Source organism: Pteropus alecto, unplaced genomic scaffold (genome assembly GCF_000325575.1).
Source record: "Pteropus alecto unplaced genomic scaffold, ASM32557v1 scaffold109, whole genome shotgun sequence".
NCBI classification, from domain to species: domain Eukaryota; kingdom Metazoa; phylum Chordata; class Mammalia; order Chiroptera; family Pteropodidae; genus Pteropus; species Pteropus alecto.
The window spans coordinates 8,692,868-8,711,463 of NW_006494608.1; the positions used below are offsets into that span (position 1 = coordinate 8,692,868).

General features: G+C 36.7%; 2 protein-coding genes across 11 annotated transcripts in view; one reads left to right on the forward strand and one right to left on the reverse strand.

Moving 5' to 3' along the window:
- The window catches only part of SRPK2 (SRSF protein kinase 2), a 189,423-nt gene extending 178,526 nt beyond the window's left edge, over positions 1-10,897 (forward strand). For 4 of the 6 annotated variants that reach the window (XM_015599500.2, XM_015599499.2, XM_025041914.1 and 1 more), the window contains one exon: positions 7,685-7,869. In XM_015599500.2, coding sequence (XP_015454986.1) covers positions 7,685-7,869 — 185 coding nt within the window. Of the gene's footprint in view, positions 1-7,684 lie in introns of all 6 variants that reach the window. The other 2 variants (XM_025041913.1, XM_006925380.3) reach the window with 1 other exon arrangement.
- Positions 10,898-11,665: 768 nt separating this feature from the next.
- The window catches only part of KMT2E (lysine methyltransferase 2E), a 79,167-nt gene continuing 72,236 nt past the window's right edge, over positions 11,666-18,596 (reverse strand). For 4 of the 5 annotated variants that reach the window (XM_006925383.3, XM_006925384.3, XM_006925386.3 and 1 more), the window contains 7 exons: positions 18,252-18,308; positions 17,544-18,107; positions 16,232-16,518; positions 15,283-15,371; positions 15,053-15,178; positions 14,776-14,873; positions 11,671-13,933 (listed from right to left, as the gene is read on the reverse strand). In XM_006925383.3, the coding sequence (XP_006925445.1) occupies positions 12,422-13,933; positions 14,776-14,873; positions 15,053-15,178; positions 15,283-15,371; positions 16,232-16,518; positions 17,544-18,107; positions 18,252-18,308 (2,733 nt within the window). In that variant the 3' untranslated portion in view covers positions 11,671-12,421. Of the gene's footprint in view, positions 13,934-14,775; positions 14,874-15,052; positions 15,179-15,282; positions 15,372-16,231; positions 16,519-17,543; positions 18,108-18,251; positions 18,309-18,596 lie in introns of all 5 variants that reach the window. The other variant, XM_006925382.2, reaches the window with a different exon arrangement.

Here is an 18,596-nt window from a genome sequence, read left to right on the forward strand (position 1 = left end):
CCTTCCATTGGCTTGTGGTCTGTACCCTTCCCTGCCTGTGCCCAGATGGTACTGTTCCATCATCATGTCATTATATCTGTGCTAGGACCTGTGTATGCAGTTCTTTTTGATGCACTTGTTTGAAGGTGACCTGCAGAGTTGACATGTGTATGGAATTCCTGGTAAAGACAGACCAAAAACACTTCAATTCGGTGATACTGTGGTAACTAGAGTCTTTTTTTAAACCTTCCTTTGAGTGTAAGGGAGAATTTATGACCAGGTAAGAAATCTCCTAAAATGACTGAGAACTGGGACTTAAGTTCCTCTTGATTATATTGTTTGTTTATAATAACTCTGGAAATCAGAAAGGATCTAGGGTTTTTACACAAGTCACAGGAATACTGGAATGAATGAGGGCCTGTCATGAAAATAGATTTCACCATGTCAGGGTGAGGGACATGCCCTGTTGCATAAGAGATATGTTTCGGCGTGCCTCCCTAAGTAATGTGCGCGAATACACATTTTGGGAAAAATGAGATCTTAAATGTGTCCATTAAAAGTTTTTTTTCTAAAATACCTTTGTGCCAGAACTGATAACGAGAAAAACAAAACTGAAAATTACTATTAATTTGCTTACATCACATTGGAAAGCAGCCAGGGATCAAAAGAGAACGAATAGCAGGTTTTCCTGCTTTCTGTCCCCATGGTGGGAAACAGATTTCACCCCCACGGCAAGGCCAGGGAGCAAGATGGGGTCTGTGTGTTAAAGTGGAAAATCAAATGCAGGCTCTGTCCCGTTAGGTGCCTGACGCCCACCCAGATGGGCCACGTGGAAGGGTCAGCTCAGGGCCCATCTTCTCAGCCTGAGCTTGACTGGGGACAAAACTAGGACAGTTTCCTCATACTAGTGAGCCTTAAAATTTTTAAACTACTTAAAGTACAGTTTCATCTTAACCATTAATTCTGAGTTATAAAAAGTCTAATTTTTCTTCTCTGTGGTAAGCTCTTCTCCTAGAGGCCAACCTCTGTGAGAAAAGGGTTCTGTCTGTCTGTTTTACTGCTGGATCCCTGGAGCCTGGATTAGGGGTGTGCCCGGTAAAGAGTAGGTTCAGTCAATATTTAGTTATTAAATTTAAAAACATTAACCTGTATCTAGTCTTTGTTTTGGATGGAAACCTTTATGAGCTAGAAGCTGGGTGATGGTTTGTTCCACTTTGCCTGTTGCAGTCCTGGCGCGCACCCGCCCCCCCCACCCCGGCCATTATCCTGGTGTAATTCCCAGTAGCACCTCCTTTCACACTCACTTGGGTCCCCCGTTTGAGGCTCCATAATAAAGCTGCTCCCCAAGCTAGAGTTGTGGAGGATAGAAGGATGTGACAGTGATGACGCTGTGCCCTGCAGTGACATGCAACACATAGCAAAAGGCATTTTGGAAAATAATAAACTACAGGCCACAGCTGATCATAGGTTTGAAATACTATTTTAATCATGTATTTAATTCTGAATGTGAGCATATCATGCAAAGAAAAAAATGAAATTATTGTTACAACAGTTTCAAGTAAATTTTATCACAGTTCATGCTATTTATTATGATTTACCAATTAGTGAAATGTTTTACACATGCATTAACACAACATTGGGTTTCTTTTAAAGTTATTCTGTTGTATGCTTTGTACCAGGTTTTTAAAAACAGCTTTATTGAGATAAAACCTCATTCAGTTCACCCTTTTAAAGTATACAATTCAGTGGTTTTAGTATATTCAGAGTTATGCAACCATCACCAGTCTAATGTTAGAACATTTTCGTTATCTCAGAAAGAAGCCCTGTGCCCATTAGTACTCACTCACTATGGTCTCCCCGCCCCCAAGTCCCCCAGTCCCTAGCAGTCACTAATCTGCTTTTCTTTCTCTATGGATTTGCCCATTCTGGACATTTCATATAAATGCATTCATACAGTATGTGGACTTACGTTTAGGTCTACAATCCATTTTGAGTTAATTTTTGTATATGTGGTAGGTAGGGTTTATACAGTTTTTGAACTCTATATATGAACCTACATGTACTTTGTAGAAATATGTTCAAATTTCTTTGCATCATGCTTTGTACTAGTAAATTATTAATAAGTTTCCTTTCTATGTATATACTATTGAAATTTATTCTAATATATTTTATATCATGTTTTTTTTTTTCTAGTTACCAGTATTTCCCTGAAAGATATAGTACCAAGATTTGCCTTCATAGTCCCCCATGTGTGGTGTAAAACCTCATATGCTTATCTGTTTAATTCTAGAATATTATAATTTCGTGGACAAAATATATTTCCCTTCACAAATCACTTAAAATAATATTTAAGAAAAGTATAATGGAAGTACTTAATTTTTTTCCTTAAAAAGTAACCTAATAATCTGGGACTGGCAGAGATAGTCACTCCCAGAGCCTTTACTCTGGGAGAGGAGGAGCCCTCCCACAGGGCCCATTTCTTGTCATTTTTCTGTGGCCTGTCTAGGTGATTTTGTCCCAGCGAGACTAGGTGGCCTAGAGGCTGCTAAGAACAGCAGTGGTGGCAGGGCACCCATCTATCTAGTAAGTAGTCTTGCTGGTCTCTTGTTTGCATGCATGGGTGTGAGAGCCAATGCCGAGACGCAGGGTTAAGTGATACTCAGTATTCTGTGTAAGAAAGTAAGTTTGGAAATGGTTTAAAAAGTAAAGACTGTCACAATTAAGTGTCTAGTTATTTCCACAGTTTGTTTCACTGAAACACATCTTGGTATAATTTCCTAGGAGAAAAAACTATTAAGGCAAAAATTCTTTAACTTGTTAGGGAGCTACTTATTTTTATGTTTTTATAAGTGGTGGTAGTCAAGGTGGTTGTTTCTTGTGTATTATACGCAGAACTGGAGCTGGTAAGTGGACTCGGCCCTTACTCATTAGATGAGCCTGTGGTTGGCATTACTGCTATCAGTAGATATACAAATTTGGGAACTTAGGATGGGTTTGGTTTTCAAGGGGAGTGGGGATTATTTTTAAGAACTTTATTTTCCTGGTAGGTTATACTTTCCTGGTAGAATTTATAAAAGAGAGAGTAATAGAAAGCTATAAATCAGTCTCGATATGGCTTCTTTATATCCTTATAGGAGTTCTTGACAGCCGATCTTTCAGATTCTTAAGGGTGGTAGTTCTATAATTTAGTTGTAATTTTGAAGTGGTTGTGAGAGGAGGTGAGCATAGTGGTTACCTACTCCACCGTATTGACCAGAAGTCCCTTAGAGTTTGTTTTTAAGTACCTTTATCAACTATTTGTAAGATGGCATTCCTCTTACCATTGAATTAAATGTAAGATTTAAGAATTTGTACATATAATCATAGGCAAGTTTGTTTCTTGTTTTTTTCTTGGTATTATGGAGCTTTTCCACCTACTTACATATCTACATATTTTTAGAGACAATTCAGTATTCTCTTATATTGTTATATTATGTATATAGTACTTATTGTACTTAGGATTATTTTGCATATTGCCCTATTACAGACCTCATATTTGCAAATACAATTTTTTGTCTGTGATTACCTCTTCAAAAGTATGTTAAGATATCTTAGGCTGTTTTTTGAGAATGTTTTTATCAGTTTACAGTACTGCTAGTTAGGTCTGAGTAAATAGTTTTTCATAGCCTCCCAGCACTGTATTGTTTTCATTGCTATTACTATGCAGATTTTGTCATTTATGGGGTCAAATTTCTTTTCACTGAAGAGTGTACTTGATTCGATGCCTGTTGATGGATTTTAGTTAGTATAAAAACTGGCATCCTTAGGAATCAGTAGATTAGATGAAGCAGAGGATCGAATCACCAATTTAAAAGATAAGGTAGCAGAAAGCACCCAATCAGAATAGCAAAAAGAATAAAGAATACCAAAAAAATGAGGATAGTATAAGGGACCTCTGAGATGACATCAAGTATACCATTGAATTAAATGTAAATTCACATGATAGGGGTACCAGAAGGAGAAGAGAGAGAGCAAGAAATTAAAAATCCATTTGAAGAAGTAATGATTGAAAACTTCCTTAACCTGGTGAAGGAAATAGACATACAAGCCCAGGAAGCTCAGAGAGTCCCCAACAAGATGACCCACTTGAAGACACATCATCATTAAAATGCCAAAGCTTAAAGACAGAGAATCTTAAAAGCAGAAAGAGAAAAGCAATTAGTTATCTACAAAGGAATTCCCATAAAACCGTCAGCTGATTTCTCCACAGAAACTTTGCAGGCCAGAAGGAATTAGCAGAAGATATTCAAAGTGATGAAAAGCAAGGAACTGCAACCAAGATTACTCTACCCAACAAGGCTATCATTTAGAATTGAAGGACAGATAAAGAGTTTCCCAGAGAAGAAAAAGCTAAAGGAGTTCATCACCACCAAACCAGTATTACAGGAAATGTTGGACTTCTTTAAGAAGAGGAAGAAGAAAAAAATTAAATTAAATTAAATTAAAATAAATTTAAAAAAAGAAAAAAAAAGCAAAAATAGGAATCATCAAATGACAGTAACTACGTATCTGTCAACAGTTACTTTAAATGTAAATGGTTAAATGCTCCAATCAAATGATAGGGTTGCTGAATGGATAAGAAAACAAGACCCCTACATATGCTGCCTACAAGAGACTCACTTCAGATTGAAAGACACACAGACATAGAGAGATGGAAAAAGATAGTTCACGAAAATGGAAATGAAAAAAAAAAGCTTGGGTAATAATATGTATATCAGACAAAATAGACTTGAAAACAAAGGCTATAACAAGAGACAAAGAAGGACCCAGTTATCCCATCTTTTGGGTATTTATCTGAAGAAACCTAAAACACTACCAAGGGGAATGTGAATCCATATATTCATTCCAGCATTATTTACAAAAGCCAAGTTATGGCAGCAACCTGGGTGTCCATCTGTAGATGAATGGATAAAGAAGAGGTGGTACATATATACAATGGAATGTGACTCAGCCATAAAAAAAAAGAATGAAATCTTGCCATCTTCAGCAACATTGTTGGAACTAGAGGATATTGTACTAAGTGGAATAAGACAGAGAAAGACCAATGCCATATCATTTCACTTGTGCAATCTAAAGAATATAAACAAACAAAACAGAAACAAACTCATAGAGAACATTTTGATGGTTGCCAGATGGGAGGGGGCATGGTGAGGTGAGTAAAAAGGGGGAAGGAATTAATAAGTACAAATTAGTAGTTACAAAATAGTCATGGGATGTAAAGTATAGCATAAAGAATATAATAATATTGTAATAACTGTATGGTGTCAGGTGGGTACTAGCTTTATCATGGTGAGTGATCACTTCGTAAGTTACATAAGTGTCTAATCACTGTTGTACACCTGAAACTAAAATAATATCGTATGCCAACTGTAATCGAAAAATTAAAATTTTTTTTTAATTAAAAGAGTAAAACAAAAACAAAACTCTGGCATTCTCAGAACTGCATTCCTTTGCTCTGAGCAGACAGTGCTTCTGGGCCGTTGCATTCATCCCCAAACCCGGAGAGTAGTTATTGCAGGTCAGAATAGATGAATGTAAATAAAGCTCTCTCCCCTTCCAGAGGACTTATTTAGGCATGCTTTGTGTGAGCTTTCTCAGTTTACTTTAGCCTTGCTCTGTTGACATCGACAGTCACTATAAAATCAATAGAGCTGCGTTATAGAAAATGCAGAGAGAGAGAGAGAAACAACTTTCTAACAGAGCTGGTGTTTAGGGCCACCTGCTTTCCTTCTTTATGGGCACTTTGAAGATCACTCTTGTGATCATGTGTAGAACATAGTTTTGACTTCTATTCTCTTACTACCAAGTATTGTACCATGTATTCCATGTATTCCCCCCCGCCCCCCCCCCCCGTTATTAAGTAACATTAGACAATATTCATTGAATGGATGTACCATGGTTGATTTTTGTTTTTAAATACCATTCTCCTATTATGAGCATTTGAAATTGTGCAGGTATATATTTTGCAGTGAGCATATTCTGGGGATAGGCTGGTGGGTGGCAAGGTTTATTTTCCTTGGCAGATTCCTAGAACTGGAATTTCCAGGTTAAAGGAGACGAACGTTCTGTGATTGCCCTTTGACTTTGCTCTCATGGAGACTGTTTCCTTCCTCAGGAGGGAACACTGCTTCCTCTAAGACAGCATGTCCATCTCCCTTAAGAAAACAGACCTGACCTATTGTCTGGAAAGCCACGCTTAACTCTATCCCCAGCCTCACATTGGAGCCAGAAGCTTATTTTGTACACCAACTCCTTTAACAAGAAACATTCTCTAATGATTTTTTAATTTAGAATTCTGTACACACCATGATTACAATTCTGTAGACGTAGCATTTTTTAAGAGCATACATGGAAAGAGTAGAGGCCAAAAGAAAAGTCCTTGAGGGTGGGATTTCAGGTCATTTATCTTGTGTTTGTAATTTTCTGTATTGTTCATTTATTTTCTCTATGACTAAAGAGAAAGGATGTGTTTCTAAACTGAGTTGAATAAATGGGTGAAACAAACTAAGCCTTCTGGGAAGACCGGTCTGTAATGCACATCATGAGAAAATTCACTATGTTGGTCAAATTATAATAGGAGAAAGGGAGAAATTGGCGCTTGTATGAGGGGTGCCCATCGAGTGCTTACATGCCTCCACTCTCTGCTACTTGCAGGACTCTGGCTTGCTCTGGGCCCGAGAGGGTGTGGGAAATGGGGTGCAGCCTGACTGTGGAAGCTGCTGGGGCAGCCACTAAGGACACCCAAGGAGGCCTCTCTTTGGGCAGGGGTGAGGTGTCCTGTGAAAATTTCAACAGGTAATCTAGTTAGTCACAATGTAAATTATGTGGACCTTTTGGCGATCTGGCTTAAAAGTAACTTTTCTCCTATTATGAAAAAGGCTGTTACAGTTACAGACCCCTTACCAGCTTGTTAGTCATTCTGTTATGTCAGTCAGGGCTGCTTGTATTTATACTGCAGCTAGCACATTTTGAAAAGAGTAACTTCCAGGTTTACAAATTGATGTCCTCGTATCTTAGATTCTTCAACAAATATGTAGAAATGGATAGTATTTGATTTAGGTTGGTGGCTAGAGCTGTCTGTGTCATCTAGAATAGTAGCCACTGGCTACTTGTGGGCATATACCTTGAAAGTCACACTAATCACATTTCAAGTACTCAGAAGCCACATAGCTAGCAAGTACCATAGTGGACAGTACAGGTAAAGCACATCTCTACCACCACAGAAACTTCTCTCAGATAGCACTGTTCTTTGCATGGTAACATGTGAAATAGTCATCCAAGGAGTTTAAATCGTGTGTATCTTTCAAGTTTTTATTCTTCAAGCAAATTTGCAGACTGCAAAAGATAACAAGTTGGAGTGAGAGTGCCCCTGTCAGTCTTTGCGAAGGAAAACATTTTGAGTGCATTCAACAGGCTGCATTTAATGAAACTTAGGACTGATGTGAATGAAATATTTTCTTTTAAGTTAATGCCTATTTACATTTGTCAAACTTACTTGAAATGTGACACACATATGCATATAATGATTATTTGAGGAGGAAAGTTAGCCACCTTTGTTGTTGCATAATATTGAGCAGGTAGGTATCTGCTTCCTTGAACCTGCCTGGACCATCAGTGGGAAATGCACATCTGGAGCTTTCTTGACAGTGCCTGTTTTTCCCTGTAGGAGAACTGCGGCACATCACCAAGCTGAAGCCCTGGAGCCTCTTTGATGTACTTGTGGAAAAGTATGGGTGGCCCCATGAAGATGCTGCACAGTTTACAGATTTCCTGATCCCGATGTTAGAAATGGTTCCAGAAAAGCGAGCCTCAGCTGGCGAATGCCTTCGGCATCCTTGGTTGAATTCTTAGCAGATTCTACAAATATAGCATTCTGAGCTAGCAAATGTTTTCCAGTACATTGGACCTAAACGGTGACTCTCATTCTTTAACAGGATTACAAGTGAGCTGGCTTCATCCTCAGACCTTTATTTTGCTTTGAGGTACTGTCGATTGACATTTTGCTTTTGTGCACTGTGATCCTGGGGAAGGGTAGTCTTTGTTTTCAGCTTAGTAGTTACTGACCCACTCTCTTCTGGAAACAATAACATGTCTCTAAGCATTGTTTCTTGTGTGACATTCAAATGTCAGGTTTTTTTGAACGAAAAATACTTTTCCCCTTGTGTTTTGGCAGGTTTTGTAACTATTTATGAAGAAATATTTTAGCCGAGTACTATATAATTTACAATCTTAAGAAATTATCAAGTTGGAACCAAGTAATAGCAAGGAAATGTACAAGTTTATCTTATGGCAAAGGGACATCATTCCTGTATTATAGTGTATGTAAATGTACCCTGTAAATGTTAATTTCCATTAAATATGGGATGGGGACTCCAAATTCAGAAAAGCTACCAAGTCCTGAGTGCTTTGTAGCCTGAGTTGCATGTAGCCGACTTTGCTCCAGGAAGTTGTGCAAACTTTTCATTCCATAATAATCCTTTTTCATTGGATTTTAAACAAAGTGGCTCTGGGTTATATCATTCCCTATATGGCACTTTAAAGAAAAATACATGGTTCTCATTCTAGAGTATGTATTATAGTTTAGCACTCCCCTTCCTATTTTTGCATATTTTAAAAACACTTTTAAAGAAAAACAGCAATTTCTCTTTAAAAATGCGATGGCCCGGTACCATGTGGTGTTGCCTCCTCCAAGCACTGTAAGTTAAAACTCTACATAGATTAAACTGGACAAGAGAAACATGTTCAGCGTGTGGAATGAAAATATATATTTTTTTGGAAAATCTTGTTCGTGTTTGTCTAGAACCAAGGCGTGGCATATACAGTGTGCAGTGCATTGGGCAGAATACTACTAACGTCTCAGAGGTAACAGTGATTGCGTTCATTCCATAGGCAGTTTTATGTGTGGCTACAACTAATTTTACTAGTTTTTTGATTGTCTTTCCATGCATTGAAGTTGAGAAAATGATTTTCCCTTTGTAGGTTGCACATAATTTTGTTTATGCATTTCCTTAAAATTGTAGAAACCAGGACACAAACCATAGTAGGCAATACAATTTTAGAATGTAATATACAGAGGTATATTTAGCCTCTTCTAGAAGTCAGTGGATTGAATGCCAGTTTTTTTTTTTTTAATTTTACATTCATTAAGGTGCCTCTTTTTTCTTGACCTTGTCCATTAACATTTATCCATATGCCTTTGCAATAACTAGATTGTGAAAAGATAACAAGTGTTGTAACAATAATCCATTGTTTGAGGTGCTTGCAGTTGTCTTAAAAATTAAAGTGTTCTTGGTTTTTTTTCCAGACATTGCCTTGGTCATTGGCCTATGTTTGAAGCGATAGAATTAACAAACATTCGCTATCCTTTTAGTGTAGTAACCCAATTAAAGGAAATATCAACATTTCTGTTTCAGGAAATGTAGTTCTATAACATAAATTAAGGCTTATCATAAGGAAATCATTCATTGTTTTGTGAGGGTATAGAATACAGATTTAGAAAAGATTCTGTAGTGTAAAATTAATACCTAGAATTTCAAAGATCCTTTTCATTCATGTTTCATCAAAAACATATTAATTACATTTTGTTTGAGCATTGTAAACTTTTTTTTATAACTGTTTACTGTGAGGGAACAAGACACATAATCCTCTTAAGAGTTAGCATTATATCACATATCACTGTGAGGTTGAACATACCATTCATTTATGAAATGTGCTTCTACGTTTTTTAATGAGGCTATAGGTTACATTAAGTTCAATGACAGATGGTGGCTGTAGACCAGTGATGGTATCCACCATTTCCATAGGAACCATTCTACAAGAACCACAGAGTACATTTATGTGTTCTCTAAGAATTTTTATCAAGGCTATAGCTCACTGTAATGAAAATTTGTCTAATGCAGTTTTGGCTGTTGGGAAGTAAACAAGATTTTTGTTAATGGTCTGTCCATTATGATAAAATAACAAATAGTTTACAGTGTAAAAATCAATTGTTCTAGAAGGAATATACATTTGTATTTAATATGGTTTTCACCCGGTTCTTGGTAGCTTTACGATAATGCATATAAGCTAAGTGAGAACCACGTTATGCAAAACACTGTAGCCAGCTCAGTGATTTTGGTTGAATGCTCTATCTTTTCCTTTCTCTAGTCGCATGTGAAGTCTTCATGGAAAATGACAAGCAATGGATCACTTATGTGATTATAGCAAATTCAGAAGCTGGCTGTCTGGAAATTAGAACTGCCCAAAGGCAGAGAAAAAATGGATATAGGAGCTTCAAAAAAGCATACTTTTTTAGGTGAAAACTGATTTATTAACTTCTTCCTATAACTGGATCATACATAACTAGTTAACAGAAAAAAAAAAACCTGTTTTTACTGGGGGTAGAGAACTTCAGTTTGTATCTACAAGTTGAAATTCTTAAATTCCACTTTTTTCTTCCATTAATTTTTAATTTTATGAAATTTTGGCAGAGGAAGTATTTGAGAGTGTATGTATCCTTCATTAAGGAGACAAAGAATTATATAAGATTCTTCAGTTTATAGAAAAGCTTCTGTATACATTATTTATGTAGTGGGCAAATTTAAAACTGAGGAATTAAAAATCCTTTAAAGAGATGAATATTGCTGTTTCACTATGCGAGTTAACTTTTTCTTTTTGAAACTATCAGGGGATGGATGATGTAAAGACATCATCTTAGACAAGTGTTTCTTTAGCGAATACCATAAATAGAATTTTGTTTGATAAAGGATGGTAAAGTTGACCTAAGTTCTTTTAAAACGTGAAGCTGATTAGGATTCCTAAATGCAGCTGTATTAATGTATTATCAATAGTTAATTTTTAAAAGGAAATAGAAATTAAAAGTGAAAAACATGAGTTACAATACTGTCAAATCTCAAGTCATTTTAGTCTTTTTTCTCTGATGCACAGAATTTTTGAATACTGTGCCAAATTATGTCAAGTAATTGGCTAATGATAAATGTGTTGACTCAAAAACTGTCATTTCTACTGGTTATGCTTACTCCTCCTGAGAGGTAGAAGACAAAAATAAGAATTTTTTTATTTTCCAAAATAACTACCATTTTACATTTTAGCAGTAAAGTGTTCACTTGAGAAGCCATTTTTATTTCACTTGAGAGATCTAAGATGCCTTTTTCCTTTAATTTTGTATACCCAAAACAAATTTTAAAAATTCCCTATTTTTAAAAATAGTATAGCTTTACAGTAAATGTTAATTTAAGGTTTTCAAATAATTTTGATTAATCTATAGGACATTTCAGTCGTTTAAAATGTACAAATTAGATATTCCTGTTTTTAGGCAAACTACTCCATATTTTCAAATAGTTGTACGTTATAATTTAGAACTATTATGTGTAATGCTTTAATGGTATGGTTCATTTTGTATGTCACAAATAAGTAAACGTACAGAGCTTTTACATAATATGGTTTCTTATGGCTCTTGCTCCTGCAAAAATGGTAAGTAGGAACATTACAGGAACAACCCTTACTGCCTCCTGATGCTTGCTATAGTCCAGATGAGGTAGTAGTCGCTGAATAAAATGGAAGGCTCCTTATAAACTATCTGGAAAATGTAACTTTTGTAAAAACACTTGCTTAAAGAGACCCCAATCTCAGAAGTTGTACAGGACAATTTGGTAAAACTGACATAATTGTGATTTATTAACATGAATTAAAATGCCCAACCAGTGCTTCAATGTGACAGTATATTTAAAATAAAAAAGAAATTAAAGGCCATATACTGTACTACTTTCACAAAGATCACACAGTTTTGCAAAGACTTGTCATATGTACAATGCTATATATCAAATGAGAAAAGCTGTAAGCAATTATATACGCAAAAGAATGCAGTTATTTACAGTTTGTCAGGAGACATTAAAAATCATCTATACATTAAATTACATTTTGCTTGCAAATAACCGATAAAACAAAATGAGCCATGTCCACACCAAACTATAAAAATCTGTATTGCATTTTTATATCTAAGATGCACTCACAGAACTGCTGACAGAAAAAAATGAAAATCCTCATAGTGCCATTACTTAGCTCTGTACTTAATGCATATGTATAAAATAATATAGAAAAACATCCACTAAATGAATTTAACTGCAACAATAAAATTTAAAGATGTAGCATCAATTCTACTGCCAGAAACACAGCTGGAATGTTCACTTAACAAAATAAAGATACCTAATACTGGCTTAATAGCACATTTTTAAAGAAATTTTAAAAAGCAAAAGTGGGAAAGATACAATGAAAGAGCACTGGTGTTTTTTTTTTTTTTTATACAAAGTTTCATGTACAAGCTTTAAAAAGTACCTTAATAGGTACATATGAAATATACAGTTTATTTTACAGAACATTTTAAAAAATGTTTTTGGAGTCCATTTTAATGCCACCCTGAACCATGATAATTGTTCTGAAATGTTGGTGGCACCTGTGCTCTGTGAATTGGAATCTGTCCAGGTACTGGAGATGCCTGCTGAGGTCCTTGAACCCCATGTGGCAGGGCCACAGAGCCAGGATGAGGACAGAACCCTGAAGCAGTAGGTGTTGGAATACTGTTTGGTCCTTGGGGCTGGATATGAGGACCTGCGACCGGCAACGGACAATGTGGCCCTGTTCCAGAAGGCTGGTGTTGGGCTCCCGGTCCCAAAGTGGTATGATGTGTAGCTTGTGAGGGATATGGTGGTACAGCTGGATGAGCACTGGAAGGAAAAAGTGGAGGTCCTTGATGAGGTGGATGATGTAAGGCTTGAGCTGATGTAGTATGGTGCCCAGAAGCCAAAACACTGGCAGGCGGAGGAGGTGGTGGTGGGGGCGGTGCCGAATTTACAACATGCTGGTGTTGTGCTTGTAGACCTTGGAGTCCTGTGGAAGGATGGGGTGGTGGATGGTGATGAGGGGCAGGACCAGGAGGTGGAGGGGGTGGTGGCAAATGGTGTCCAGCAGTTTGAGAATGAATATGTGGCCCAGGGGTGACAGCGTGAACAGGCCCTACTACATGTGCTACAGAGTGTTGCTGATGGGAACTCGGCTGTTGTACAAGGTGTGGTCCTGGAGCAGGCGGTGGGGGAGGAGGGGGCGGGACCACAGCAGCAGCAGTTTGATGGTGAATAGTAGGGTTCTGAGAAGGCAAAAAATGCCCTGGAGTAACATGGTGTCCTGGAACTGTTTGCTGGCTTGTGGTGCCTGGAAGTGCTTGATTTGGTCCTGATGTAAACACAGTTTGTTGGGAAAGACTACCTTTAAGCTGATTATAATTCTGAAAGTTCGCAGAGGGCTGCTGGTTTTGATAATAAGACGAAGAAGAAGGAGGCGGAGGGGGTGGGGGTGGTGGTGCCGCGGTGTTCAGACTTTGTTGGTTAAACTGACTGTATGTTGCTGTAGATTGTCCTGAGGGTGTCTGTGTAAATAATGCTCCAGAAGTTGCCTGCTGTGTATTGGCTTGAAGGTTCTGTGCTGCTGGATAAAAGTTTCTCTGAGGCTCTCGCTGAGGTGTTCCAACTTGAGGTGACTGTGAATGATGAGGCCTGTATGGAGATCCTAACTGCTGTGAAGGAGGCTTTGGTGAAAGATAACCATGCTGGACAGGCGTGTGAGGCGTCGATGACTTTGGAGGATTTTCTATATGAGGTGATGGAGGACAATGCAACTTCACTGGTGCAGAAGACAGCTTTTGTGAAAGTTGCTCAGATGAATTACGAACGAGTGGCTGAGGAGGATGATTCTTTGAAAGTGCCTGGGTGTTATTTAATAGCTGTTTTTGTTGGAGTTCGGTTTTCAGGTGAACACCATTCTCAGCTTCTGACACAATAACTGTTGCCTCCCAATGGGAATCTGGTTTTGTGAGTATTTTCCCATGTGGTTGGAGAGGGATTACAGGTCCCGGTGAAGCAGGCTATGAAAAGAAAACAAATATAAACTATTTACATAAATTTAAGAAATAAAAATGTTATGTTGGTATTTAATGTTACTTAAAGGAATAAGTTTTGAGAAGTCAATTACAGAGGCATGGGATATTTAGGTAGTTCAACAAGTTCTAGTAATAAGCTTAAACTGAATTCCCCGAATTAATTTTTATTGAAGAAAAGTTAAGGAAATCATAGATTTTTAAATTTAATCTGCTTCCCCCCGCCCCAAGCAATGAAGCCTGTTTTTTGAGCCTTATTCTGCAAGAACTCTAATAACCCTAGACTTAGCAAGTTTCAAATCCATAACTGAAATTTCTATACCCAACATAATCATAATTGCTTTGGGTAAAAGTAAACTTGTTCCCTGAAACCATTTTGGTTGTAATATTTTTTATGTTGTTCAAATGTAAATAATCCAAGTACAAGACTACTTATATGATGTTCTTTAAGGAACAAGAAAATCAATCTCAGATTCCTCGTCTTTAGTTTCCAAAGATACTGCCACATTAGATTATCACATCTTTATGATCCAGGATAGAGACAGCATTCCTTTTAAGTGAATGTAACTTGACATTTTGTTTTTAGAAGACTAAGTGGTTAAACTTAATGAAAAAAACAATGAATTTCCTAGACACCAAAAAGAATAGAGTTCTGGCTCTTGGAAAAAATAAGCTACTTAAGTACATTTAGCACATTAGAAAGTTTGGTCAAATTTTCAAAGAAAAGTGCCCAGATACCACAAACTGATACTTGGTATAGCAGAAAAATCTCTGTGTGCATATTACCATCCGCTTTTCTGAATGGCCATGTTCAAGGTCAATGTTATTACCTTGCTCATTTTTGAAGGGCTTTTACAAGTATTTTGACAAGTATCTGGAGATGGGCATTCATTTGTAGTTATGGGTTCTAGATTTTCAGGATCAGGATCTGTAAAGCAGAAAAAACCTATGGTAAATGTAAAATTCCATGATAAATATTGTCTTTTTCTGATACTACAAAGGTATGTGCATTCTACTATTCAAACCAACTTTTTATAAAGGTTTTCTCCTTTCTGATTTAAAAAGATATTTAAAACAATAACCACGATAGGTCATCTGCTTACTGACCTTCCATAAGTTCACTGAAAGAAGGGACTGGGCCCTTGGGTTGCAACTGGGGAATGTGATTTGAATGAGATGAAGGTGAAGACGGAATATGACTCGGTGAACATGGGACACATGGTGATTCTCCCCCTAGAGATGAAGCAGAAGCAGACCCAAAGAGAACATTAGAACTGCAGAGAACAAGGGTGCAGAGTGATTAGCTGACTCCACCTTTTGGCAACAAAGTCACTTACCACTATCTTTATCTTTTCGGTGATCACTGAGAAGTAAAGCTCTCTGGTAACTCCTTTCTCTCACTTGCTCTACTGAAGTTGAGGCAGTCCTTTAAAATAAAATCCTATCATCAATTCAAAGAAGCTACTGCCAGCTAGAGTATGTCCTTTGATAGTTAAAACATGTCCTCTCAGAGCAAGGCTTTTGCCCTTCTGGGAAAGCACCTTGGTGTTAAACTTTGAAAACACTTTGTCTAACAGCTTTCAGCTTTCAAAACAGATTTTATCCTCATTTGGAGTACTCAATTGGACTCTATTCCTTTGTCTTAAGTGATTTCTTTGTGAAAAGGCAGGGGGTGGTGAAAAAGAGGAGGGCACGGAGCTGGGGGAGAAGTTGGAAGGTAGTATATTAACATTCAGAATTATCACTCCAGATTACCAAAGCTATCAAATGTACCCTTTACACATTATCTTGTGTCTGACTATACAGCTAGCAGGAAGCTCTCAGGCTTGTAAGGAGACCAACAAGCAAAGTGAATGTGGCCTCCCGCCCTTTGCTAAGACCCATCCTATATCTAACTTTTTCTACTCCATCTGAAGAAACACTAAACTCGATTGTTCTTTCAAGATAACTGGTAAAGAAATTCCAGGATGCTGACTATGATAAAGGTTCTTTGGAGAGGAAGACTTATGTGAAAATGTAAACATAATCAAGGAGTAAACACAATGGACCTTTGCAACACAGGCAAATATACAGTAAAATACATCAGCAAAGATGATCTTTCGAAATTATGTCCACAAACCTCTATCTCCTTAGCCTTGGGAGAACAGATAGGAAGATGGTTCATTAACAAAAGCTTGTTCTTTTCAGAATAGCATACTTAAAATCTTTACAAATAATGAAGACTAATTATTAGGTGTACCACTTATAGTTCTAAAGTTAACAATTAGATTTTTTAAACAGGCTTACCACTGAACTGGTTCATTCTTCTCACTGGCAGAAACCTCCTTAACAGGACTGTTATTGCTGGTTTCTTCTGAAGTAGCACTATAAACTGTAGCTGGTGTTGGTAAAGGTAGGCTAGCAGTGCTTTCTACCTGCTCCCCATTTTCACTCCTGTTGGCACACCCATCACCATTGTTGTTGCTCAAGTTTCCACTTGCATGAGGTGATACACTAACCAGTGAAAAGTGTTCTGCCTTAGAGCCACTTTTCCTAGCTTCACGTTGTCTTTTTCGGTATTCTAATAGAGAAACCTTAAGAAAGATAAGGAAAAGCAAATCTTTTACTCTCGTATCATATGTCAAGGTCAATCTATTCTTTTTTTTCTAAAGAGAATTACTATATTTATATTAGGAAAATTATGTAAAATAATTTGATTCTGAACAAAAAATAATTAACAATTATCAAATGCCTACTATATATCAGGCATTGTATTTAGATGATTTACATACATTATCTCATTTAATCCTCACAACAACCCTATGAAATAGGTATATTATCATCCCCATTTTACAGATGAGGAAATTGAGTAACTCACTCACTCAAGGTCACACAGCTGGTGAGTGTTGGAGCCGGGATTCGAACCTAGGTCTTATTTGAAAGCCCGTGCTCTTTTCCACTATACTACATTGCTTCCCACAAAGTTGCCAACTGGACTCTGTTATAAAAATTAAAAGCACACATCACTAAAATTCTTTGACTTATCAAGCAATAAGCCTATTAACAAATAAAATAAGTGTCGTTTCTACCATTCCTCTGAAATAAGGCATTCTAATTGTCTCCCTGTCTGCCAACCAAGTAATGGTGGTTAATCAGGGAATTTATTATTTATATAACACTTATATTTTCTAAATGCTCTTATTTATATCCATGGCCTATAAATAATGAGGAAAGAAGCATTTCTTCTTTATAAGGCTGCCTCCTCTATGTAAAATAAAGGTAGTAACACAAATATACAACTCTGTTTGGTTGGGAAGTAGTTATTTTAAAAAGTTACCCTCTGAATGAAATAAATTATCTTGAGGTTTCAATCACAGAAGCCATGCTCCTTTATAAGAATTTTCCATACTAGAATGATTTATTTCTCTATGAACATTTTCTAATTATCTGAACACTTAAAAAAGGTTTAAAAATGTATACATATCAAAAATTTGTACTTGAATAACTAAAATATGAATGCCTTAAGTAATAGTATAAGTGCTAATTACCCTCAGAGGTAGTCTGAAAAAAATAAAAACAAAACCAATATTAAAGGACTATAAATTGTTAAATTTGTAACCTTTTTCTTTTGTGGTGGATTCTGGGGTGTGCAAGTTCCGTCGATCAAATTGTCATTAACGGTCCGTCCGAAACCAGATATAAGCCCATCTTCTGAAGTACAAAACACAGGTGTTTCCATAAACATGCCTCTAGTATCATCCTGCATCAGGCACTTTGACTCACTTATTCGGAAGCCTCCTCCAACCTCCAACTGATGTGAGGGTGTCAGGTCCCTCAAGTTAGAGTTTACTGAGAAGTTAACGCCTGTTCTGTCAGGACTCTTTACCCAGGAAGAATATATTGTACCCCGTCCAGAGTGCGTAGATTCCAGTTGGCTGTTAGAATCAGTCCTGTCATGTGTAGGTGTTTCCATAGTTTTATGTAAGGCAGTTTGCTCGATGGCATCAAGTCCCAGTTGAAGGTCTGACACAGATTCCTTTTCTCCAGGGCACTGCCTATTGACTTCAGTCCTACTCCTAGGGCTTGTATAACCAATAGTCTTTATTTCTTGCAGACCCAGTTCAGTTAAATTAGAATTTCTAAAAGGCCCCAATGTTAACATGGTCGAAGATCTGTCATATCCCTGTTTATAAAATTAAAAAAAAAAAATTACACTTAAGTAACTACATCTTAATTATTTAAAAATCTACCAATAATTATTAAAGCAAAATAACGATACTAGAAAATCAATTTAAATAACCTTTTGGATATCTGAATAACTCCTTACCTCTTGACTATAAGTGCGTCTCTTAATTTCTGGAGAACTTTCTGGGGAAGAAATATTCTACATAAAAATAAATAATCAGAATTAAATTAAAATATGTAACTATATCCATGATATTTATAGAAATGAAAACTTATAATGAGAAACTACTATACAGACTTTTAAACTTTATTTTCTTTTTCATTTCCATTTCCCATATAAGATCATTTGCTTTAAAGTCAACTTGATACACACAGTCTGACTATCAGTAAGATGAAAGCTATACTCATTTTAATTAAAATTAAAAAGTTCATATTCACATAAATGCATGCTCCAAATTTTTTTATAGTTTTAAAACATTTTGCCAAT